Source organism: Pelophylax lessonae, assembly GCF_965119305.1.
Source record: "Pelophylax lessonae genome assembly, chromosome: 4".
Classification (NCBI taxonomy): domain Eukaryota; kingdom Metazoa; phylum Chordata; class Amphibia; order Anura; family Ranidae; genus Pelophylax; species Pelophylax lessonae.
The window spans coordinates 243,803,307-243,827,955 of record NC_138771.1 but is presented as its reverse complement, the minus strand read 5'-3'; the positions used below and the strand labels follow the sequence as shown (position 1 = coordinate 243,827,955).

Below are 24,649 nucleotides of genomic sequence, written 5' to 3'. Positions count from 1 at the left end.
CCCTTTAGCTACAGGTGTGTACTGTAGTAGTTAGGCCCATCTCAGAACACAAAGCTGGTGCTGGTCCTGGGCTTTCCCACATACATACTTCCCCAGAAATGTGTGACAGGAGTGAAAATGTAGGGTTGGTGATGTGTAGCAGCATACAAGCTCTTACATAGGCCAGGAAGTGGCATATAAGCCTCTGCTGAAGGGAGGAAAATTGCACATGGGTAAGGAGTAAAAGCAATAAAAGTGCCTGCAAAGGTAAGACCATTGTACAAAGGTATAGGGTAACAGCACAGCAGACCTTGCTGAAGGCAGATAAATGTTACATTAGTAGTAAGTAACGGCATACAGGTGCTTGCTAAAGGCAGGAAAATTGTACATCGGTAGAGGGTGACCTCAAATTAGCCCCTGCACATTAGGGTGCTTGCAATACATACCTGTGAAACGCATCACTGGGTCTGTAAAATGAAAAAATAAAAAATACAATTATTTTTGGGTTTATTTGTCTCTTAACCACTGACCTAGGATATTTACCCACTCGTCGACCGCAGGACGTATATATACGTTGTGGTTTGCAAGTAGTATACCGGGGTTATGGATGCAGCTATCCACCATAAACCCGGTATCCTTTTTTTTTTTTTTTTTTTTAGCCGGTGGCTGGCTTGCTCATGAAAGTGGTCCGAGCAGCTCATTAGCCACTAAATCGCTTTCCGAAGGGGGGGGGGTGCGTGTTTCTCATGCTTACCGTTCTTACCGGTGCTTCTGAGGAATGATCGGACGATATGGTCACAGAGGCAGATCGGACGATATGGTCACAGAGGCAGACTAGATCGCCTTCGATTGCCTCTATGGCCTTGGAGGATCAGAGTGACATCATGACATCCCTTCCGGTCTAGGGCAGAAGTAAACCATTTTTTTTTAAGCAAAAGGTAAAAAAAAAAGGATTTTGCGCTTAAAGATAAAGGAGAGAGTTGGGGGTCTTTTTGACTCCAGATCTCTCCATAAAGAGGACCTGTCATCCTTATTTCTATTACAAGGGATGTTTACATTACATTGCATACAATATCCCTTGTAATAGGAATACAAGTGAAAAAAAAATAAAAAATTAAAGGGACATTGTAAAACCATGAACATTAGAGCGAAAGCAATAATTCTAGCAGTAGACTTCCAATGTGACTCCAAACAGATAACCTCTAAAAGCATCTCCTATGGAGATACTAACTACCGTAGTTTGTTGCCATTTGTTGCATGAGTGTGCACAATTTTAAAGCGTGACATGTTATGTATCTATTTACTCTAGGTACAGTAGCATCATCTTTCACATTTTACAAAAAAGTGAGGGTATATATTGTGTTTGTTTAATTCATTCAATTCATTGAAGTGTGTTTTTTCCCAAAAAAGCTGCTTTTGAAAAACTGCTGCCCAAATACCATATGACCTAAAAAAGTTGTAACGAACACCATTTTATTCCCTGGAGTCTCTGCTAAAAAAAAAAAAAAAAAAAAATTGTTTGGGGGTTATAGGTAATTTTCAAGCAAAACATACAAATTAAAATTTGTAAACAAAAAGTGCCAGAAAAGGCTTGGTCTTCAGGTGGTTACTATTGACAATATTTCTTTTGTTGGCTATTTACATTGCATAAAGTATGTTTTTTAGCCATTTATGCACACACATAAACTATATATTTTTTTTCTGTTTGAATATGAATGCCATTTGCATGCAAACTATCAAAAATTACCTCTGACATTGGAAATCAACAATACCCTCTTTTTTTTTTTATTATTATTATTGTAGATTTACTGTCATTTTAACCACTTTGATCACCTGTGCGATTTTTATTTTTTGCGCTATAAACAAAAAAAAGAGCGTCAATTTTGAAAAAATAACAATATTTTTCACATTTTTTTATATGAAATTCTCAAAAAAAATGTAAAAATCAAAATGTTTTAACATTTTAGGCTCATTTGTTTTCTGCTACATAGTTTTGGTTAAAAAAAATTGCAATAAGCATATTTTGATTGGTTTGCGCAAAAGTTATTGCGTTTACGAACAGCGGGAGAGATTTGTCATTTTTATTTATTTTTTTAACTAGTAATGGCGGCGATCTGCGATTATTATTTTTTTTGCAGGACTGCGACATTGCGGCGGACAGATCGGACCCCTAACTGAAATTTTTTACACTTGGGGATACCAGTGACATTACTACAGTAATCAGTGCTATAAATATGCACTGTTACTGTAAAAATTACACTGGCAGGGAAGGGGTTAACTTTACTGGTTGTCAAGGGGTTAAGTGTGAGACTATATAGCAGGATCACATAGCCTCTGTGCTTACTTCAGGGAGAATGACAGACGGCTTTGTTTACATCAGCCGTCTGTTTTTCTCCCTCTGCTGCGGGAGATAGTGAGTGACCGGCGGCCATCGGAGCCGCTGGTCACACTTGCTGGCTCCCCAGGGAACGAGTGGGGGTGGGAGCGCACCACCGGCGGTGCGTGCTCGCTCCCCCACAGGCGCCTGAGCGAGCGACGTAGTACTACGCCAATTTGCCCAGCAGTGGTAGAGTGCCGCAGTAAATGTACGGTGGGCGGGGCGCAAGTGGTTAGGGGGGGTTAATATTTTGATAATTAATAGAGCGAAGTTGCGGGCCAGTTATAATGTTTGTCAAGACAAGCCTTATGGGAACAAGAAATCACTACTGCCCTAATTAGCGAGGCATGTGTCAGGCTTATTAACAGAACTGTAGTGTTGTAGAATGCTACAGTCCATTGACAGAAAAGAGCATGTTTTCACTGACAATCCTTAAAATGTTAATATTGAACTTGAAAACAACAACATAATCATAATTTCCTAGTTTTCCAAAGAATTGTGGGGAAAAAAATTACAACTTCAAAAAACTCACCATGCCTCTTACTGAATACTTTGGACTGTCTACTTTACAAAAAGGGGTCATTTGGGAGGTATTTGTACTGTCCTGGCATTTTAGAGCCTCAAATGAGATAACTAGTCAGTACGTAAGAATTAATCAATTTTTAAATAATACCATCACTTGTAGACTCTAACTTTCACACACACTAAATATCTTGCACTAATTTGGGTTATTTTTACCAAATAAAAGTAGCAGTATAATTTGCGGCCTAAATTTATGAGGAAAAACTACTTATTTGCAATATTGTATAATAGAAACAAAGAAAAAACAACTTTTTCTTCAAAATGTTTAGTCTTTTTTTTTTTTTTTCACTTATCGGAAAAAATATAACACTCAATGCTTAATAATATCACCAAAAGAAAGCTCTATCTCTCTCAAAATGTGCTAAAAACTTCATTTGGGTACAGTGTTGAATGATTGTCATTCAGGCTGGGCTCACACAAGTGTGAATTGGATAAGGGTTTTCTTCCGCATCCAATTCGCATGGCAGGAGAGTGTGCCCTGCTCTCAATGGAGCTAGTTCACACATCTCCATGGCTGCTGCGGAGCGGATTGCACTGAGGTCCTGTGCATCTTTGGTTCTGTTTAAGGTCCAAATTCAGGCAAAGATTTGGGCCTGATTCATCCCTGAAAGAGAGAACAGGAACGACTTGGACCTGTGCCCCATCCGTAAGTGTGAACCCAGCCTCAAAGTGTGAAAGCGCTGAAAGCTGAAAATTGGACTTGACCAGAAGGGGGTAAAAGTGTCTGGTATTGAAGTGGTTAAGAATAGTGTTAGGTGTAAATTCTACTTTAAATATATTGATAGTAAAAAGTCTAGGTGTGAGCATTCAGGTCCCCTGAAAAATAGTTCATGATGAATAGGAGGACTTTGAGACAAAGTGTAATTTTTGGCTTAATATAGACCATCCCACTCTGCACTCCCCAGATGTATACTTACAGTGATATGATGGCCGTTACCCCCTTTGTTTACATTCAGTGGTGAAAGGCACCCTTTCCTAGGTACATTGCAGCCCCATAGACTTCTATTGGGGCGGTCTTCCAGACAGTAGAGGTAGATGACCCCAACAGAAGTGTATGGAGCTGTACTGCTCATAATACACATAAACAGAGGTTTACGCCCATGAACCCCCCCAGCGATTGAGTTCCATTGTTTTTAAGCCATTATTTATCACCTCTAATGACCCTTTTAACTAGTTCAGCTCCTTGGACATACTACGTACGTCCAAAGAGTGAACCTATAATCACAAGCCATCAGCTTGTGTGGGTTTTGTTCAGCCGGCTTCCGGCTTCAAAGTAAAAGTGATACAGCAGCTCTATATCTGCCGATAACTTTCACAGAGCTGGCAGTGTGGTGCATCCCCCTCTTCTGATGGCAGTCCCCCTGCTCTCGTGGTTCCCAGGCTCTCCTGCTATTACCGGAGCCCGGGAACACAGCCCCTGGCTAGGGTAAAGAGATTGCAGTGAGACCAAGGCAAATCTATGCCTCGATCTTGCATGCATACAATGAAACCAGAAGTGATGCCCCTTCCGAGTTCAGAAGCACACTTTCCTGGCCAGTACAGCCAGGGGACACCTCTAACCAAGCCGATCTGTGCTTGGTTAGATGGTGTGAATGACAGGGGAGACATGTCTAATGTCTCCATAAAGAGTACTTGTCACCTGTCCAATGCTATCTCATAGGGGTTTATTAACCCTTGTGATAGCAATCAAGTAAAAACAAAGTAAAGGTGTAATAAAATGTGTGTGTGTATGCATATGTATATGTATGTATATATATATATATATATATATACATATATATATATATAATTATAATTTTTTTTTAAATTGCTGAAACCCCCATTGCCCTGCACACCTGAGCAATAGCAAACACAAACCCAGGGAGGGCATGCATATTTAAATATCATGTGACACAAAAATTTGCAACGATCACCTTTTAATTCTGCTTTCAGATAATATATAAAGTTTACAATTAAGATTTTTACATGTATGCTCTGGAGCCGAACTGGTTAATCACTGGCTTGGTACTGATGTATTGAGACAAGGCAAATGTTTTAATATAAAAAGAGATCAATTATAAATGTTTATCTTCTATATTTTTAAAAAACATTTCAGGGATTTGGGATGACAAAAGATGTAAAACATGTCTACTTTCCTTGTATGAGGAAATAAGCAGGGAGACAAAGGGGTGGCTGTGAATGTGGTATTTTGGGACTCCTATAGCATTTGACACCATGGCATAATGAACTAGAAGGAAGGTTTGGGAGGGGGGACACTTCAATTTTATTGCACTATATCTTGATCTGCTGTATTTGCTTTTCCAACATTTCATGAGCATTTTAAATCTGATGTAAAACATAGCCTACATCTTGCTGTAAGACACCGCCTCCTTTTTAACAATGTGATAGATACCATAATGAACTTTCATGCCATATGCCTCTTAGCTCAAAGAGAAAGACACACTTAGTGTTACTAAACACACAACAGTAAAATCAGTCTGTATATGCAGTAAAGCATGCTTGTTATACTCACTGTGGAACCTAAGAGGTTAATCTTGCGCATGGTGTAAAAAGGCTGTTTTATCCTATCTTCTCTGATCATTCCCTTCTTCCACAGTCCACAATCCATCTCCTGATAGTACAGAGCCTTGGGAGCACTCTGCACATGCTCAGTTTGTGTATTGCGAGAGTTTTTTTTTTTTTTTGGAAGGGTGCATGTGATGGGCACAGGGCCAGTCAGCACTGTCCAGGCAGAGGGTCAGGGGTCATGCAGCCTCATAGGACAGTCAGAGGAGAATGAAAACTCCTACAAGCTTTAACCAGTGCTCGGCCGGACACTTATAGAAGTCTGATTAGACCTTTGTTGCTCTATCCCGGGCATCACTAAATGCCGGCCCGCGCTGCTGCTCCATCAAGACCGCCGCCATCAGCTGCTGGATTCCTTCCCTGTCTCTGCTGCTGTCATTAGCAGAGCAGGGCGGATGGCCGAAGGCGGGACTGAGACTGGGGGCGGGACCGGCATTGAATGGAGGGAGGCAGCTGCCTGAATTAGCATTTCAGGCTGGAGGTTATTGGCTGCTGGGAGGCGGAAGTTGATTGGCTGCTGGAAGGCGGGAGGTGATTGGCTGCTGGGAGGCGGAAGTTGATTGGCTGCTGGAAGGCGGGAGGTGATTGGCTGCTGGGAGGCGGGAGGTGATTGGCTGGGAGGCACACAGTCGGCTGCCTCTATGCATGCGGCGCTGCTGTTCCTCTGTCTTCCTCGAGATTGTCCCGCCTCCTGCTCTCCGCTCTGTGTAAGGTAGGAGAATGAAGGGAGGACAGGACAGTGAAGTTGTGAAAGATGATTGGAGAGCAGGGGTCATGTGCAGGGGGGTTAGTGTGGTGTGTGGGGATTCATGTAAAGGGGAGCAATGCTGTGGGGGTGATATGTTAAAGAGGGTAGTGGTGTGGGTTGATGTAAAGGGGGGCAGTGCTATGGGGGTGTGTGTTAACAGGGCAGTGCTGTGTATGTGTGTGAGGGTGATGCAAAGGGGCAGTTCTGTGGGGGTGATATAAGGGGGCGGTGGTTTGTGTGTGTGTGTGTGTGGGGGGGGTGATGTAAAGAGAGACAGTGCTGTGAGGGGGATGTGAAAGGGGCAGTGCTGTTGGGGGGATATGTAAGAGGGACAGTGCTGATGGGGGGATATATGAAGGGGGCAGTGCTGTGGGGGGGATATGTGAGGGGGCAGTGCTGTGTGGGGAGGTGAAGGGGGCAGTGCTGTGGGGGGGGGGTAATAGGGGGGCAGTGCTGTGGGGGGAGGTAAAGGAGGCAGTGCTGTGGGGGGGGATATGAATGGGGCAGTGCTGCAGGAGTGATATGTGAAGGGGGCAGTGGTGTGGGGGGATGTGAGAGGGACAGTGCTGTTGGGGGGATATGTGAAGGGGCAGCACTGTGGGGGGATATTAGGGGGGCAGTGCTGTGGGGGGAGGTAAAGGAGGCAGTGCTGTGGGGGGGATATGAATGGGGCAGTGCTGCAGGAGTGATATGTGAAGGGAGGCAGTGCTGTGGGTTGGGAGTTATGAAAGGGGCAGCGCTTTGGGGGGGGGGGGTTATGTGAAGGGGACAGTGGTGTGTGTGGGGGGTGGTGATGTGAAGGGGACAGTGGTGTGTGTGGGGGGTGGTGATGTGAAGGGGACAGTGGTGTGTGTGGAGGGTGGTGATGTGAAGGGGGACAGTGCTGTTTGTGTGTGTGGGGGGTGGTGATGTGAAGGGGGACAGTGCTGTGTGTGTGTGTGTGTGTGTGTGTGTGTGTGTGTGTGGGGGGGGGGGGTGGTGATGTGAAGGGGGACAGTGCTGTGTGTGTGTGTGGGGGGGGTGGTAATGTGAAGGGGGACAGTGCTGTGTGTGTGTGTGTGTGGGGGGGTGGTGGTGATGTGAAGGGGGACAGTGCTGTGTGTGTGTGTGTGTGTGTGTGGGGGGGGGGTGGTGATGTGAAGGGGGACAGTGCTGTGTGTGTGAGGGGGGTGGTGATGTGAAGGGGGACAGTGCTGTGTGTGTGTGTGTGTGTGTGTGAGGGGGGTGGTGATGTGAAGGGGGACAGTGCTGTGTGTGTGTGTGTGGGGGGGGGGGGTGGTGATGTGAAGGGGGACAGTGCTGTGTGTGTGAGGGGGGTGGTGATGTGAAGGGGGACAGTGCTGTGTGTGTGTGTGTGTGAGGGGGGTGGTGATGTGAAGGGGGACAGTGCTGTGTGTGTGTGGGGGGGGGGGTGATGTGAAGGGGGACAGTGCTGTGTGTGTGAGGGGGGTGGTGATGTGAAGGGGGACAGTGCTGTGTGTGTGTGTGTGTGTGGGGGGGTGGTGATGTGAAGGGGGACAGTGCTGTGTGTGTGAGGGGGGTGGTGATGTGAAGGGGGACAGTGCTGTGTGTGTGTGGGGGGTGGCGATGTGAAGGGGGACAGTGCTGTGTGTGTGTGGGGGGTGGTGATGTGAAGGGGACAGTGGTGATGTGAAAGGGGACAGTGCTGTGAGTGGTGATGTGAAGGGGGATAAGCAGCTGCACAGAAAACGTGCAGGGGTACAATTGACTCTTAAATGCAATGAAATACAAGGTGCGGTTTCCCACACATGGAAATTGCATGGTACATACGCGCCATGCAGTTTCCATGCGACAGCGTTTTTAAAAAGGTGCCAGGGCATTTTACCAGCAGAAAACGCAGACACAACAGCCCATTCAAATGAATGGGCTGTCGTGCCTGCACACCTGGGCTGTGATGTAAAGAATCCGAGTCATCATGCAAAAATGCAATCTGGACCTCTGCTGGAAGAAAATTTTACTAATCGGACCTCCATGAATTTTAATTCAATACCCCTGCTCTATCCTGTTAATAGATCCTTTCTCTTTAAATGTTTCATCCCTTTGGGTTGATTGTATTCTTTTTAACTCATCTGACAGAAGATACATGCCGGTCATCAAACCCTTTTCATAGCAAATTAAACAAAAATCCCAACAGGGGATTCACTGAATGAACTCTAATTTCACAGGGAGCACATTTTTAGCCCAAAACTGTTTTTATGTATTTGTTTTTTGTTTGGCAAATTTGCTTTGAACAATTATTTATTCTTTACACCTTAAGTATACTTTGTCTCACAAGTTGGTGTCAAATTGATATAATTCCACCGCTAGGATGGGCCATCTCACTGGCCAGTAGGAATGTGTTGGAGGTGGCATGCAAACTTCAACACTGCCCGGAGTGTCAGAATGGCCTGGCATCCAAACTAGCACAGGGGCTTAGGCATACAGAAGTCTTACTGGGTGTCTATACCTTTTTTTCTAGATTTCAGTTTTTTAGAACAGGTTTGCAATAAGCAATATTAGTTTAACAAGCATTAAGGGTACTTACACTCTAAAAGTTGAGATTAGAAAGAGACAGAGAGAGACACTGAGGGAGAGAGACCAATTCACTTCCAGGTTTTATTGTCAAAGTTTAATTAAGCTAAAGTTAGAAACTGCACCAGCTTCTGGATGCACCAGTTTTAGTAAATCTACCCCAATATATTGTAATAAGTGCTAGTTTAGTTTTCACTGGAAGTCCTGTTGCATATACTATGTATTGGTGTATTAAAAAAAAAAAAAAAAAAAAAAAGAAAACTGAAGAGGAAGACCAAATGTTGTTTTCCAATGATCCACATTACAGTTGTAATATGTAATCTCTCTTGTAACGCTAACGGCATCACAGCATATCAGTCCATGTTATGAACTTGTCCTTTGCGCTGACACAAAAGGTTGATGACACAAGGCGGTTCGGTGTCAGAATGAAGCATGAATATTGCACGCATGTCATATGCAATATTTAATACATTCTATTATAGTACACTACAGAGCATCTCATCTCCTAACTGCTCCTTTTAATATGCAACAAATAATTCACTGATGGGAGCAGGAAAAAAAAAAGCAGAGGAAAGTAACCTAAGAAATTGATTCAAGCGAAGGCATCAGCAGAGATGACATTTTATTCCTTCATGTTTTAAACATTATCTGTGATAGCATTTTAATGAATACACCATCCTGGATATTAAAACATCAATATCATTTAATAAATGACTCGCCTCCATATATATTATTTTTATTATGTGGATATTGAACACTTTAGGGAGATTATGTTCAATGCCGTTTGGAGATCTTACTTTGTATGCTATGTGGATGGATTTATAAACCGTTTCTGTCCCTAAGGCCATATTTGCTGTGTCTTCCAAAAATATAATGCTGCATGCCTAATCCATGATAGGTGGCATTCTATATATCTTTAAAGTTACTATAAATGCAAGCTCGAGGAAGAGGAGTTACTGTGATGCTGCTGTCTCAGCAAGTCAATTATTTTATTTTTTTTTACTGTTGATAAAGGACACAAAAGACTATGGCAGTCAGGTGGAGAATATGACCACAACAAGGTGAAAACAATTTCAGATCAGGTGCATTCCAAATGATTTCCACTGTCCTAATTCATTTGGATAATTGAAATAACCTCAGTAAAATATTTTTAGTGTTTCTTATTATAGTTGTGAAATATAATTGTGTATTGAAGTCTGCTTGGCCAATAAATGATCACTAATAAATTAATAGCAACCTGAGTAATTCAAATGGAGCATATAACGAAAATATAACTAAAAATTGTGGGAAACACATTTAAAAGAATTATTAAATCCACAGATTTGCCAACTTAAAAGAGAAGTATGGCACTCCGAAAAAACAAACATTTTATACTCCGGTGGATGCAGCATCAATTCTGTAGTGAGAACTGAGCAATCAAACCCCACTGATCACTCACTCTCCCCCTCGGCTCTGAGCAGAGAGCTGTGACCAGGGAGGCTGGCTCAGGCTCTAAGCAGATCACTGAGATGCTGAGCCAGGTGCCAATCCAGGGTTCTGGGTGGATCCAGAACATATGGTTGGGATCTTTCTAGAGCCTGTTTCAGCTCCATGATGTCAGTTGACAGCAGGCTTCAGCCTGATCACAGGAGAGCAGATTGAACTGTATTCCTATAATCCACAGGAGAGTTTAGCCAAAAAAAGCTTTGGCTATACTTCTCAAACTTTACCTGCAAGTTTTGAATTTCCCTGCAAATGTTGAGCTTAGCCTTGCCTCTCCATCATGTTGATCTCTCTAAAAGGAAATCTCTCAAATGGAGCCCCAGATAGCTGTAAAACCTAAAAAGGAGTTCTACTTTCCCCAGTCTATACAAAACTTTTTAAAAAAAGTTTGAGGCTAGATAATCCTTAACCAGTTGTGGACCCCCTAAAAAATAAAAAATCATAATTGTACACAGGGCATGTGTAGCCTGCCCCACTGCCACTTCCATCTGTCAGCAATACCAAGCTGTGAAATAGTAGCCGACAGCTAATGTCAAATAACTGACTTGCTGACAGTGTTGTTAAACATTGTTCAGACTGGACAAAAAAAGCTAGTCTTAAAATGTAAATGCATTTGTTTATATATAACTCCTTTTATACTCTTTGTTTACCCCTATCATTCCTGATTAACTTCTTCTGTCACTACTTCACTAAGCTATTATTTTTTGCTGCTATAGATTAATTATTATGTTTTTTTATTTTAACTGTTTTTAAGCCTTTTGTTCCTATTCATTTTGTCTCCCAATTGCAACACTACAAAAATCAAGAAGCACAAAATTGGGGGGGGGGGGGGGGCTTTTATTTTTTTTAAAGGCACTAATCAAAGTATGGTTTGTATAAAAAATGTTATCTTTTTTTGCAAGACCATATCGCCTAAAAAAATGTGTTTGGCCTTAAAAAATAAAATATATATTACTCCGTTATATTAAGTAATGATAGCTATTGCTGAATATTCGGTCCCTTAGCAAAAAAATAAATAAATTTGCTCTGGTCTATAGGGATGTACAAGTGTGAGAGCTAATGTGGTTAAGTAAATGTATTATACATTTGTATCTAATTAATGCTATCCTTGTGCACACTGAAAGCGCTTTCGATAGATAGAGCTATAGGTAATCAAATAACAAGATAAGTAATACATTTACAAAAGAAGTGATATAACTGCACTGCCCAAAAGTGAAAATTTCTATTGACCTTTTTGTGACCTACTGAAGCATAGCAAGGACAACTCAGTAAAGGAGAAAACTTGGGTGAAGAAATCCTTACATTGTAGTTACCAAGTGCTAAGACATTCCAACATCATCTACCCAAAATAATATCAATTTGTTTTAGCCCCCGTTCACACTAAGGCGACCTGTGAGGCGACCTGGTCGCCTCACAGGTCGCCGTAGGTCGCCTCCCATAGGGAAGCTGCGGACCCGTTCTAATAGGAGCGACACAAGTCGCTCCGACTTAGAAAAAGGGTCCGGAGCTTCTTTGGGGCGACCAGGAGGCGACTGCCATAGACTTCAATGCTATGAAGTCCGTGGCGGCCGCTCCGAGGTCGCGGCGCGCTGCTCGCACCGCGACCTCGGAGGTCGCTGTGCGAGGTAGCAACGCCTGCATGTGAACGGGGGCTAAGATAACGGTATGAAATATGGTTTTAGATCTATTTTAACTGTGTATTTTAGCCATTTGCCTGAAATCATTTGGATTGTTGCACTCTTTTATATCACATCTTTCTTTTTCTCCTACAGAATGGCCACATATGTTGCTCAGTGGACCCACAGTGCCTCCAGGAGCTGTGATGACAGCCATCGACTCCTATAGAAGGTTCAAGGATAAAGAATGTTTCTTTCTCACATAAAAAGACCTTACACCAAAAATTGTAATCCTAAAATGTTGAAACATGCAAACAATCTCTCTGCTGTTTAAAAAAAAAAGAAAGGAAAACGTAACACCTTAGCTATGGGAGATTCTACTAAAAGGAATTTTTTTTACTAAACTTGAGGCCAAATATATGTCAGCTGCCACTGACATTTTTGTGCAGAATGCCTACATGGAATTCACTACATAATCATATTTTTCAAAGGGGATTGGTGACGTGCTATTCTGCTTCACAGATGGAACTATTCATGTTTAAGGATAAAACTAAGTACTTTAACATCAGCTTTATGCCAGCTGTTGCTTGAAAATAATGGAATAACGTAAAAACAATGGCATATACACCCACAGTAAAATTGCTTGCCTTGATCACTGCTAGGTTCACCAAGTCCTGGAACATGAACTAAAGATTCTTGGTGGGGTTTGAAGTGTTTGTAAAGATAAGTTCATATTGTACCACTTGACATCACCTGCACATATTTTTCTCACTGATCTGAAATATTTTAATATATATTGTAGGGAGTGATTTTGCAAATAAATTGAAGATGTGTTATGGACACCTCTTATTCTTTGGTACGCTTTCTGTATCAGCATGGAAAAAATGTGTTTTGGAGGGAGCAGCTATCATTGCGGTTTTATTTCTTGCACTTTTTGACTTCTTTTCTTGACTGGATACATTTAGTATAATTGTGCTCTCGTGTGGATTTAAATAAATGTTTCTCTTACATACAATTTTGGATTTTTTTTTTCTCTAGTAAAATGCTTCTTCGAATATTTGTACATTTCTGTCTTCCATGTGCAGTAAGATGTCTCTTGAAATCCATTTTATGACCTCTTCTTTCATGGCACCGTGAAGGAAATCCCTCCAATAGCTCTTTCAGCTGCCTGAAATAATAACTGTGCTATACTGGTTCCACATTCAGCTTAAAAGACACAATTTTTGGTAAAGAAAATTGCCTCTATTTCTAACTACATCCAATACTAGCCATGGAGAATAGCACCTCAAATACATAAGATTAATCACCTATTAGTTTGACCAATGTGTAAGGCATTACCATCAACACCAAGCAGTAAAAGCCAATGCAACACAGAAAAATACACCAGGTTTAAGCCAAAAAACTTTCCAGTATTGCCTTGGATCCTAGGGAAAGAATCCAGTGCATTCATAGATCTCACCAACATTTACTCCTTATTGCACAGTACTGAACCTAAACTATTGGTTCACAACTCTATTTATATTACACATTGTGAATGAATCAGCATATAGAATATATACATTCACTCACAGATATCACAAGACTGCATTTTGTGGCGGAGTTTAGGCAACTCAAAGCTGTTCACAAGTGATGAAAAGAGGAACTAATAGATTTGATCCCAAATCATGATTTCCAGATACTGTACTGGTTCATTTTTCAGTATTTACTGGTCAGTATTTGCGCCTACCCTCACCTATGGTGATGACTAAAAAAGCTTGCAGATGAAGTTGACGGAAATTATATATTTTTTTCCAGGATTGTTGGTTTTACCATGTATGACCGTGTGAGGAATATACAGTCTGTAAAGTCTTTGAGTAAAGAAAGGTCCCTGCTTCTTTGAATTGAAGGAAGCCAGTTTAGGCGGTTTGTGCACCTTTTAGGGATGTTTTAAGACATGTACCCTCAATTGTACAGTTTTGGATGTGAACTTAAATAAGGCCAGCAGTGATACAGCCATTGTATAGTAGACCATATTCTGTAGTCTGAAAACATTGAACACCCTCATCTAATGTCCCACATGATTTGCTATTAGGTTATTTTTTTAACCTTGCACCTTAACCGCTTAACAACCGCCCGCAGCAGTTATACTGCGGCAGGCAGCCGCTCCTGCGCGGACCACCGTAGGTATACGTCGGTTGCGCGCCTGTAGCTAGGGGCCTAGCGTGTGCTGCCGGCACTCTCCCGCCCCCGATGCTCGCTGTCAGGTTGCTCCAATTGCCGCCTGACACCCACAATCATTCCCCGCTGAGAGAGGATGGGAAGCTGTAAACACAGCTGACCGTTCTTCTCTCTGGAAGGATCACAGAGCCCCTGTGATCCTGCTATATAGGATCACAGGTCTCTGTGATCATTTCACAAGCCACGCCCCCCCCCCCCACCATTAGAAACATGCCCATAGGGACACTTTTAACCCCTTGATCACTTACTGTGTTAACCCCTTCCCTGCCAGTGTCATTATTACAGTAACAGTGCATATGTCTAGCACTGAGTACTGTAGTAATGTCACTGGTCTACCCAAAAGTGTCAAAAATGTCAGTCAGGGGTCCAATCTGTCCGCCGCAATGTCGCAAGTCCTGCAAAAAATCTCAGATCGCCGCCATTACTAGTAATAAAAAAAACAATAAAAATGACAAATCTTTCCCGCAGTTAGTAGATGCGATAACTTTTGCGCAAACCAATCAAAATACGCGTATTGCGATTTTTTTCTTTTTACCAAAAATATGTAGCAGAAAACAAATTAGCCTAAAATGTTAAAATTTTGATTTCAATTTTTTTTTTTTGGGAATGTTCTATAGCAGAATGAAAAAACAATTTTTTGCCAGAATTGTCGCTCTTTTTGTGTACATAGCGCAAAAAAAAAAAAATTGCACAGGTGATCAAATACCACCAAAAGAAAGCTCTATTTATAGGAAAAAAAGGACATCAATTTTATTTAGGTACAGTGTCGCACGACTGCGCAATTGTCCGTTAAAGTAACGCAGTGCCGAATTGCAAAATATGGCCTGGTCATTAAGGGGGCAAATCCTTCCAGTCCAGAAGTGGTTAAATTTCTTCAAGTGCTACAAATAGAGAGAAAGGGATAGGAATCAAGACAAGGCTTTATAGGGGTAAAAAAAAAAAAAAAGCCAAGAGTCAAAGCCCCACCCAAGCCAAAATGTTTGAGATAGCGAGAGATAGCTTTTATCTAGTTTGTATTGTGATCTGTGTCTCTATTGGGGAGATTTATCCTCTCTTACTGTCAGTTACTGTTAGCTCCAATCGGTATACAAGCAAAAATAAAAACACATTTTATTAGGGAAGGTATAGAACTTCTTACAATATTTTTTTCTGTCTATACCTGATAATTCCTGTCTCACACATTTTTCTAATGGGGTTCAATTGGAAAATGTGTGATTCCTATGTGAAGTCTGTTTAAAACTTGAAAGCGTGAAAACATAAGCTTAAGGTTTACAACTGGGAAAAACTATATATTTTTATCTATAAAATCTATAAAAAAATATATGCACTTTTTATCTACAGTAACACTGGTTGATTTTTTGACTTTTGTCAAAGTAGGAAAAACACTATTTTTGATTTTTGTTAAATTTTTGTCTATAGATTGCATAGAAAATAAAATAGCTTTTGTAAGACCATATACAGGTAGACAAAAGAGAGACTTGTTTGTATTGATTAAAAAAAAAATTTATTATTTTGTCATCTATTCAGTATCTGCTGAATCAATAGACCAATAACTGAAATTAAAAGCTGCTCTAGTTCATTTTGTAAATAAAATGTTTTTGGCTAGGATGAAAAAATAGAAGTACCATTTAATATTCTGTGTATTAATTTATGATGCAAAAATAGCACAGTAGAGCCTCCTTATAGCAGACGTTTTCTACATGTCTCATTCCATCACATATCTCAAAAATATAATTATTCCTCATTGCAGGATAGTGTGCGGAGCCATGCAAATAATTTTTGTGCTAATTGCATATCCAAAGCCACTGGTGTATAGGATAAATATAGCTTAGTGTCATCTATTTATTACAAACTGCTTATAGCGGTTTCAGGCTTTTTGTCCCTCATTGGAGCAGTGTATAAAATGACTTCTATGGAGTAGAACTTGGAACCGAATGAAGATTATAATCCATTAAGTTATGCTGAAAATGTAAAAAAGGAGCCTTCTTGGTAATACTTTCTTAATGCAAATCTATAAATGGTGTCCAATACTCAAATGACAAATTTACAATTTAAATAATTGTTCACTAATAGACTTCATGCTCATGCACTTGGGCGGCTTGGCCTGTCAGCATGAAATCTCAGCATTTCTGGGCACCTGGGAGACAGACATACATGCATCATACAGCCCAGTTGCCAGCAGCCTATCAAAATCCTATCGGGCTGATGTATGTACTGGCTGGACACTGTATCGAGAGGTACTTGCATTTCGGGCCATATGCTTTCAGGATGGATTACCCCAACTTCTGCATTTAGCATACACTTACGAACACACACACACACACACATTATATATATATATCTCCCACGAGTATAGCCCCCAGCTGGTTAGCCTGTCATAGATTTTGACAGTCTGCTGCCAGTGGGCTTGGATGCTCAAAGAAGACTGGATTTAAAGTTGACAGGCCAAAGCACCCATGTGCATGTAGCCATACTGTGTAAGTTAATAAAAGTTTGTAATAATGAATGTCTAATTTTTTTTTTTACTATTTATTTTAATCACCACATGCGTGACATCAGTTCTTTAGTTCCTTTATAAATTGTTGCTGTTCTTTTAGGTCCCTAATGGTGGATGCTAGCAAACGCATAGTTCTTGTAATTTTTTTCTGTGACTCATTGCACTAACAAACCCAACTTTAGATTTGCTTTTCTAATTGAAGGCTTGCCAAATTATTTAGCTATATTGAAATTAAATGATCCCCCCTCCCCCCCCCACCCCCAGGGACATTCATCCTTAAGAGGAATTTTCAATTTTTTGGGTTTAATTTGCAACTGGAATATACAAGCACCTCACATGGAAAAGTAGGGCCTAGATAATCTGTCTATAAATTTGGTTATGGGTTAACAATATTTTCCTTTACATTTCACTGCAAAATAAAGACTCAGACATTGCAAATTTCCTCCATTTTATTTTCAGGCTGCACTGCAAATCTGCTGGAAAGTTGGCTATAGTCTAATATTTTATGTGAAGGAAAAGCCATGTGAGGGATCAGGGAATTCTGTAAACAATGAGGATTTTTCAGGTTTTTACTTCAGGTTTTTACTTAAATGATACAACTTCATAGCTCAAAAGGAGAACACCTAAAATGAACATAATTTGAACATCTGTTCTAATAAGCTGAGAATTATATTTTTTAGTCCAATCCATAATTTAATAAAACGCGTGTGCAAAAAACTGTATACTGCGTACAATATACTATATAGTATATGTGCTATACATTCCTTTTAAACAATACAAATGCAGATAGAATAGTTATTCTTAAAAAAACAAACAAAAAAAAAACATGCAATATGCACATGTTTAAGTGTATAAAACACACTTAAAAGCACCATTTTCTTTTTGTATCAATTTGTATAATTTTACTTGCTATAGCTCTATCATATAGCCTGATAGATATAAAAATAAAAAATGGATAAAGACATTATTTAGGGAAAAGAAGACATGTATACAAAATCCTATATTATGCATATATTTTCTATTTAGTTTATTAAAAGAAATAATGCAATCTAAAAAACATATACACAGACTGCAATAAAGAAGTGTGATGCTTTGGATAAAAATAAGACAATAAGCACGTCTAAACAGAGTATCTAGGATAAATGTTATCTGCAAAAAAATTAATATTACCACCCAGAGTTTTGTGAAACAATAATACATTATCTGCCTGCTACAATGAACCTATTACCCTGCTGTCTACAAGATGCATGAAATTAGATGAGTGTTATGTCATGGTTCATTTCTTTTTCTAATGCCCCAATTCTCACACTCAGTATATATGAACTCCTATGATAAACACACATCTAAACACAATTAGGTTTCCCAGCTTTCTTCCCATTCTAATCATACTTAACATTTTCCTTTTCTCTTTGCAGGTAAAAGGGATCCAGTCCATAAACTTAACAAAATTAATACAGCAAAGGGGGGTTAGATAGTTTCTAACTAAAAGGGAAATAAAAATAATTTAAAGAAGTGCATAAATTAAACACAAGCCCCCCCCCCCCCCTTTTTACTATACAGGAACATTTCAGGGAGGCTGGAATCTAATTACTGAAAAAGATAGCATATATAGTCTAGCTGAAAAAAAAAAAAAGTGGGTCTAGTTCAACCAATAAAAGGGAAGACATATTCCAATACCGTCTACACAATCCTATACCCACAGTTGATCCAGGGGAAGGCAAATAATAAAATCCAACACCGGATGATCCACTTTGCTCCAGCAGGGGGAAAAAATCCTTCCTGATCCCCCAAGAGGCAATCAGATATTCCCTGGATCAACTTTACCTATACTTGTTAGTATGCAGTTATATTATGTACATTTAGGAAATAATCTTGGTCTTTTTCAAGCAATCTGAAGAGATGTAAAGAGTGCCCCCTTGTCCTCTGTGATAACCTTAAAGTGAATAATTCCCCACAAAGTTCACTTTATGAACCACTTAAGTATTTATACAGGTTGATCATATCTCCCATAATCTCCTCTTCTCAAGAGAGAATACATTTAGTTTAGCTAATCGTTCCTCATAGCTGAGCTCCTTCGTGCCTCTTATCAGTTTTGTTGTTCTTCTCTGTGCTTTCTCCAGTTCCCTAATATCCTTTTTCTGATTTGGTGCCCAAAACTGTGCTGCATATGCCAGATGAGGTCTTACTAATTATTTGTACAGGGGTTAAATAATATTTCTCTCTCTGGAATCCATGCCTCTCTTAATACAAGAAAGGATTTTGCTTGCTTTGGAAACTGCATGCCATTATTAACCACTTACCGACTGCCTAACGTAGATCTACGTCGGCAGTCAGCCCCTCACAGGCAAAGCGACGTAGGTCTACGTCGCTAGCCTGTGAGGCTCTGGGGAGTGAGCGTGCGCCGCTGGAGGTGCGCTCCCGCTCCCTCACGGACCCCCCCCGCGCATGTGCCCGGCGGACCCGGGCACTCGCGATCGTCCATTAGAGTGGGAGAAAGGCAGGCGGCTAATGTAAACACAGTCGCCTGTCATTCTCCCCTGTGTAAGAATGAAAACGGTTCTACTATGTAGGACCGTTGATCTCTGTTCTTACACAAGTAGCAACATCCAATCACAGATAGAAACACGCCCCTAGGGACACACTTAACCCCTCTCTCTCAAATAAAGTTAACCCCTTCCCTGCCAGTGTCATTTTTACAGTAACAGTGCATATGTATAGCACTGATTACTGTAGTAATGTCACTGGTAACCCCAAAAGTGTCAAAAATATCAGTCAAGGGTCCGATCTGTCCGCTGCAATGTCGCAGTCCCACAAATAAAATCGCAGATCGCCGCCATTACTTGTTAGAAAAAAAAACAACGAAAATGACAAAAATCTTTCCCTTAGTTAGTAAACGCAATAACTTTTGCGCAAACCAATCAAAATACACTTTTTGCATTTTTTTTTTTTTACCAAACATATGTAGCCTAAAATGTAAAAAAATTTAGATTTTTACATTTTTTGGGGAAATTTCATATAAAAAAATGTGAAAAATATATTGTTATTTTTGCAAAATTTACGCTCTTTTTTTGTTTATAGCGCATGATCAAAAAATCGCACAGGTGATCAAATGCCACCAAAAGAAAGCTCTGATTGTGGGAAAAAAAGGACGTGAAATTCGTTTAGGTACAGCATCGCACGACCGCGCAATTGTCCGTTAAAATCACGCAGTGCCGAATCGCAAAATAGGCCCTGGTCAGGAAGGGGGTAAAATCTTCCGGGGCTTAAGTGGTTAAGCTTATGATCTGCCGAAACACCCAGACCCTTTTCCACTACTGATTCTCCCAGTTTTAACCCCCCCAGTATCAACATTAAAGTGGTTACCCTTAAAAGAAAAAAAAAATGGATCCTGTTCCCTTAAAGCATGTTATAGAGCACAGTGCTTGTGCTTTGCAATTTGGCCCTTTGTATCACTTGAAATACCTGGACAATCCTGTCAGGTTCTACCCCCCCATGGTCAGTTTAATTGCCTTTGCTATCCGGTCTCTCTCCTCTGTCCTCTCTCCCCCCTCCTCCCTCCCTGCCTGTCAGCTGTCAGTGCTGATTGGTTCCCTCCTGCTGCAAAAATGTTCTTCCTATAATCTCCAGAGTTCTATTACAGTATGTGCCCCAGTGTATGTTTATATAAAAAAAAAAATGCCACTTCATAATTTCAGAGTGGCGCTCATGTGACCTCCCGCAACTCTCCCGGCTGATTTTAGCTGGGTATTCTCAGCTTCTCCCGCCCACTGTAGCTGTCGGATTGGGGAAGATAGCGGCAGCCGGTCACGTAAGTGCTAAGGGGTGCTCTAAAAATAGGTATAAAGCATAATTTTTTTATTTTTATAAATGACATGCACTCATTTGTCTAATGTTTTACTTACCTCCTTCTAAAAAGAAATCACATTTGTCTGCCAATTCGTCTTTCATGAATCCATGTCCATAGAATGCCTCTATGTGGTCTTTTTTTAAACTCTCCAGTATCTTCCGGACTATACAGTAGACGTTAAACTTCTTGTTAAAGTTACTGGTAAAGACTATGATTTCTTTTTAAATATAGGCACCACATTGGTCTTTTAAGTCTTTTCACAAATAGGAGAATCATACCTTGATGCATATTTGAAATACTGCCAGGATCTTGTTTTATAAATTTAAATTATTCCTATTAAAAAGCAACTAAACAAAAACCACAAAATTCAGAAAAAAACATTGATGCAGTTTACACAAGCTAACAAACATATCAAACTGTGGCTGAAAATTACCTGAATAAGCAGACATTGCGATATATGAGAGCATTTTTTGGGCTATTGCTTAAATGTTTTTAAGCATGTTATTCAACCTGGCATGGTGTAAAATTAAGCATCAAAATCAATATAGGCAATATGTTTACCACCTAGTAACTGGATGTGCTTGGGGTTCTAAAGAGAACCTGTCAGAAGGGCTGCTATGTGTTGCAACCAAATATCAGAGCTACTATTGGCCAACCCATATGTGTTGTGCTGGTTCTCTTTGTATTTCTATAAATGGATTTCTGGAACATACATTTAAAACACAAATGTCCAAGTGGACATTTGCTAACCCTATACATGGTATGTATCCCAATTATTTGTCATTGATTAAATTATCTTTTAATGGAAGTCTGTATGAAGATAAAATAGAATCCGCCTTTGCTTACTGGTCTGTGCACTTATTTCTAAACTATTGACTCAAAAAGCTTTGAAGCCAGTGGTTCCAAAAATGGAGAGAAGTAAGCATTTGCAAACCAGAGTACAGCAATGGCAGATCTTTGCTGTAGAGGTTTCCCTTTTCCTATGTCTGTTTCAGTTCTATTTACCACAATGACTATTGCTTTTCAATTTACAGATCAACTACGTAAATTATGTGTGTCCAATTGGATGGCGTTAATGTCAAATTCCAGCAGTGCTCTACTTTGTGAAAGAAGCCAACCTAGACAATTTTCTTCTGCTGCTGCATAAATTCACTTTTGGTTCATTTATAAAGGAAATGGAAGTATTTTTGACAGAAGGCAAGAGACATAAAAAAAAAAAAAATTAAAGTAGCAGCACATATAAAAATACTGAAATATAGGTATCGTTTTTTTGGCAAATTACTGTGGAAGGTTGAAATCATCATGCAGAGTGGTTGTCCTGCTTCATAGTAATCACGGTGACCCACTCACTTTTTACCAGACAACCTGTCTGGTCAAGTATGCATAATTCCTGCATGTCTATTCATATATTCGCTGCTTTCTTGCAGAGGGAGGACCCTGTCTTGCTACACTGATTCCCTTTATCTGAACAACACCCTCCTTAACTTCACACTGCTCAGATACAATTTGGCCTTCACATGAGTGCTGAGGCCCACATACTGTAAATAGGCCTTTTTTTACTTCAGTGGCTCTAGACTCCAGGTGCTGTGGGCACTATTCTCAGGACCTTCATGCTACCCATCACAATTATGACAGGTACTCCCCTGCCATATCCTAGGCCTATCCGGGTGTGTCGCCCGTACACACGTAGCGATTGTCGGCCGTAAATATTCGGCCGACGAACGATCGGACGATTGTAGGCTTGTTAGTATGATGCTTCCGACAGCCGACAGCGCATTTTCGGCCGAACAGAATCTGTCGTGCAGGCATTAAAATTTTTGTTCGCTGTCACCTGAACGGCCGATTGTTCGCCAGTCAGTACAGATTTCGGCCGACAGACAGCAGATTAGCAAGACTGGGCATGCTCAGAAAAGAAAAAAGACAAGGAAAGTTAACCATCACATGACATCACTTCTGCAGTCGGCTGTTGTTGGCCGATAAAATTCGTGTGCAGTCTTTTGCAGTTTTCAACAGACACGACAGCCCTGGACAAAAGACGGCCGATCGTTCGGCCGACGATCGGTACGTGTGTACGGGGCTTTACTCCTTCCCTGTTTGATGGACAGCTTATTCAGCAAAAAATACATTTAAAAATATTAATAAACGCATGTGAATTATAAAAAAATTTAATTTAGAATTGTATTACATGCAAAATGAGTTGATTGTTTTTCTCATTTCAACGCAGGCTTACACAGAGACCTGAGGAGTGGTGAGGAAAATGGTAGCAGTATTGCAGTTTTTCTTACGGCTCTGCTCTGCAGGTGAAGTGTGAACGGATCCCATAGAAAACCATTATTTTGTATGTGACCTTGCTGAGAGCTGCATTTTTCTTTTGCAGAAAAATGCAGCTCTCTGCTATAATGTGAACAGTCCCTTAATAATGTACAACAGTGTTCCCACAGCTATACCAAAATGACCACCAAACACTTATATATCACTCCACCAAGAGTGTCCACACTGATCATGTCTTCTGATAGGAAGACAACAAACAAGGTGGACCTGATGGAGAGCTTCCACCTATCTGTGAACTAAGGTAGCGGTCACTAGCCGCTTAAGAAAAAGAGATGGGATTAAAAAAAAAAAAGTAGGAGATAAGCTAAAGGCCCATAGAAAACCTCCTCTCCTCTTTATATAAAACACAACACCTGATACTCCCAGGCAATCTCCCATCCAAGTACTAACCAAGCTTAACTCAAGCTTTCAAGATCAGATAGCTGTGATATAGCTTTGGAAACACTGTTGTACATAATTAAGGGTCTGTTCACACTATAGCAGAGAGCTGCATTTTTCTGCAAAAGAAAAATGCAGCTCCCAGCAAGGTCACATAGAAAATAATGATTTTCTATGTGACCCATTCACACTTCCCCAGCGGAGCAGAGCGGTGAGGAAAACTGCAACTCCACAGGTCTCTGTGTAAGCCTGCGTTAAATAAAGCCTCGTACACACGATCAAATTATCAGACAAATTTTGTTTCGTTTTTTGTTGCATGCTAGTCTCATATGGAAAGTGAAGAGGGTACTTTCATACGAAAATTCTCGTACGACAGAATTCAACTTCAGAAGTGATGTCATGTGTTGTTTTGTATGATTTCTGTAGTTTCCGAGCATGCATTTTTTTCAGACGAAAACTGTACTAATTAAACTAAAATCGGACGTTGTGTTCACGTACGATAAAAATTTTATAGCCTGCACATCCAGTTTTTTCTTGTATGAAAATTCGTAATCGGCTGTCGAAAGCACTATACTAGCGATCTGAAAATCGGCAGATCGTTCGTCGGACAAAATTTTACTTCTGATTTTCTTATCGTGTGTACGGGCCTTAAGAAAAACAAGTAATCAACTCTTTCCGGAGTCAAATTTTCTAGCACATTCAAAGGCACATTGCAAGTGAAATAAATAAATTATGGAAAGAAGAATTGCTGCAAGTAATCACTTAAAATAATTGAAATGCTGTTATCACAGCGCAGATTCACCACAACACAGTTAAAATAACTGACATTTTTGTTTTTACCTGCGATATTATAGGTTGGTGAAAGGATATGTTCAAATGGTTAACCCCACCCATACTAAATTAAAGATTTTGAAATCTTGGGAAAGGGGCACGGGATAGTTCAAAGGAGTAATAATACATTAAATAAAAGAGACAGACACCACGTTTAGTAAATGGTCATAATATGGCCACTGTGTTTATTTATGGGGTAACCCAGTTTAAAAATATCAGAGTAACAATGTTAAACTTAAAATGTCGGCATAACTTTAATTCACATTGCATTCAAATGACTAAATACAGTAAATCAAATAATGCTGTCCATCCAGACTACACTGGATGACTAACCCCACAAGATGAAGCCAAGTGAAGAACACTTGGCTGAGACCCCCCCCCCCCCCCCCCAAAACACTGTGGCTTGATCAATATTGTTCTGTAAACCCAAATTAAATATATCCAAACCTATATTGGATAAATTAACTAAATCAGGTCTATAAAGACCTAGAATAAACCCCTCTAAAGCAAAATGATGGTTTAAAAAAAAAAAAACACATTTAAACGAGCTAAACAATTGTGAATTGTTCTATTCAAATGTCTACGAATTTTATCTAGGTAAAACAAATTACCTTGGTGAGACCAAAGTAGTCTCAGGATCATTTCAGAAAAAAACAACAATAGAGAG

The 24,649-nt window shown here is 40.3% G+C and overlaps 1 protein-coding gene across 1 annotated transcript in view; it reads left to right on the top strand.

The window, feature by feature from the left end:
- NELL2 (neural EGFL like 2) overlaps positions 1 to 12,896 on the top strand; it is a 450,032-nt gene extending 437,136 nt beyond the window's left edge. Inside the window, exon 20 of the mRNA XM_082256070.1 lies at positions 12,038 to 12,896. Within this exon, the coding sequence (XP_082112196.1) occupies positions 12,038 to 12,088 (51 nt within the window). The 3' untranslated portion in view covers positions 12,089 to 12,896. The remainder of the gene's footprint in view (positions 1 to 12,037) is intronic.
- The last annotated feature ends 11,753 nt before the right edge of the window (positions 12,897 to 24,649 follow it).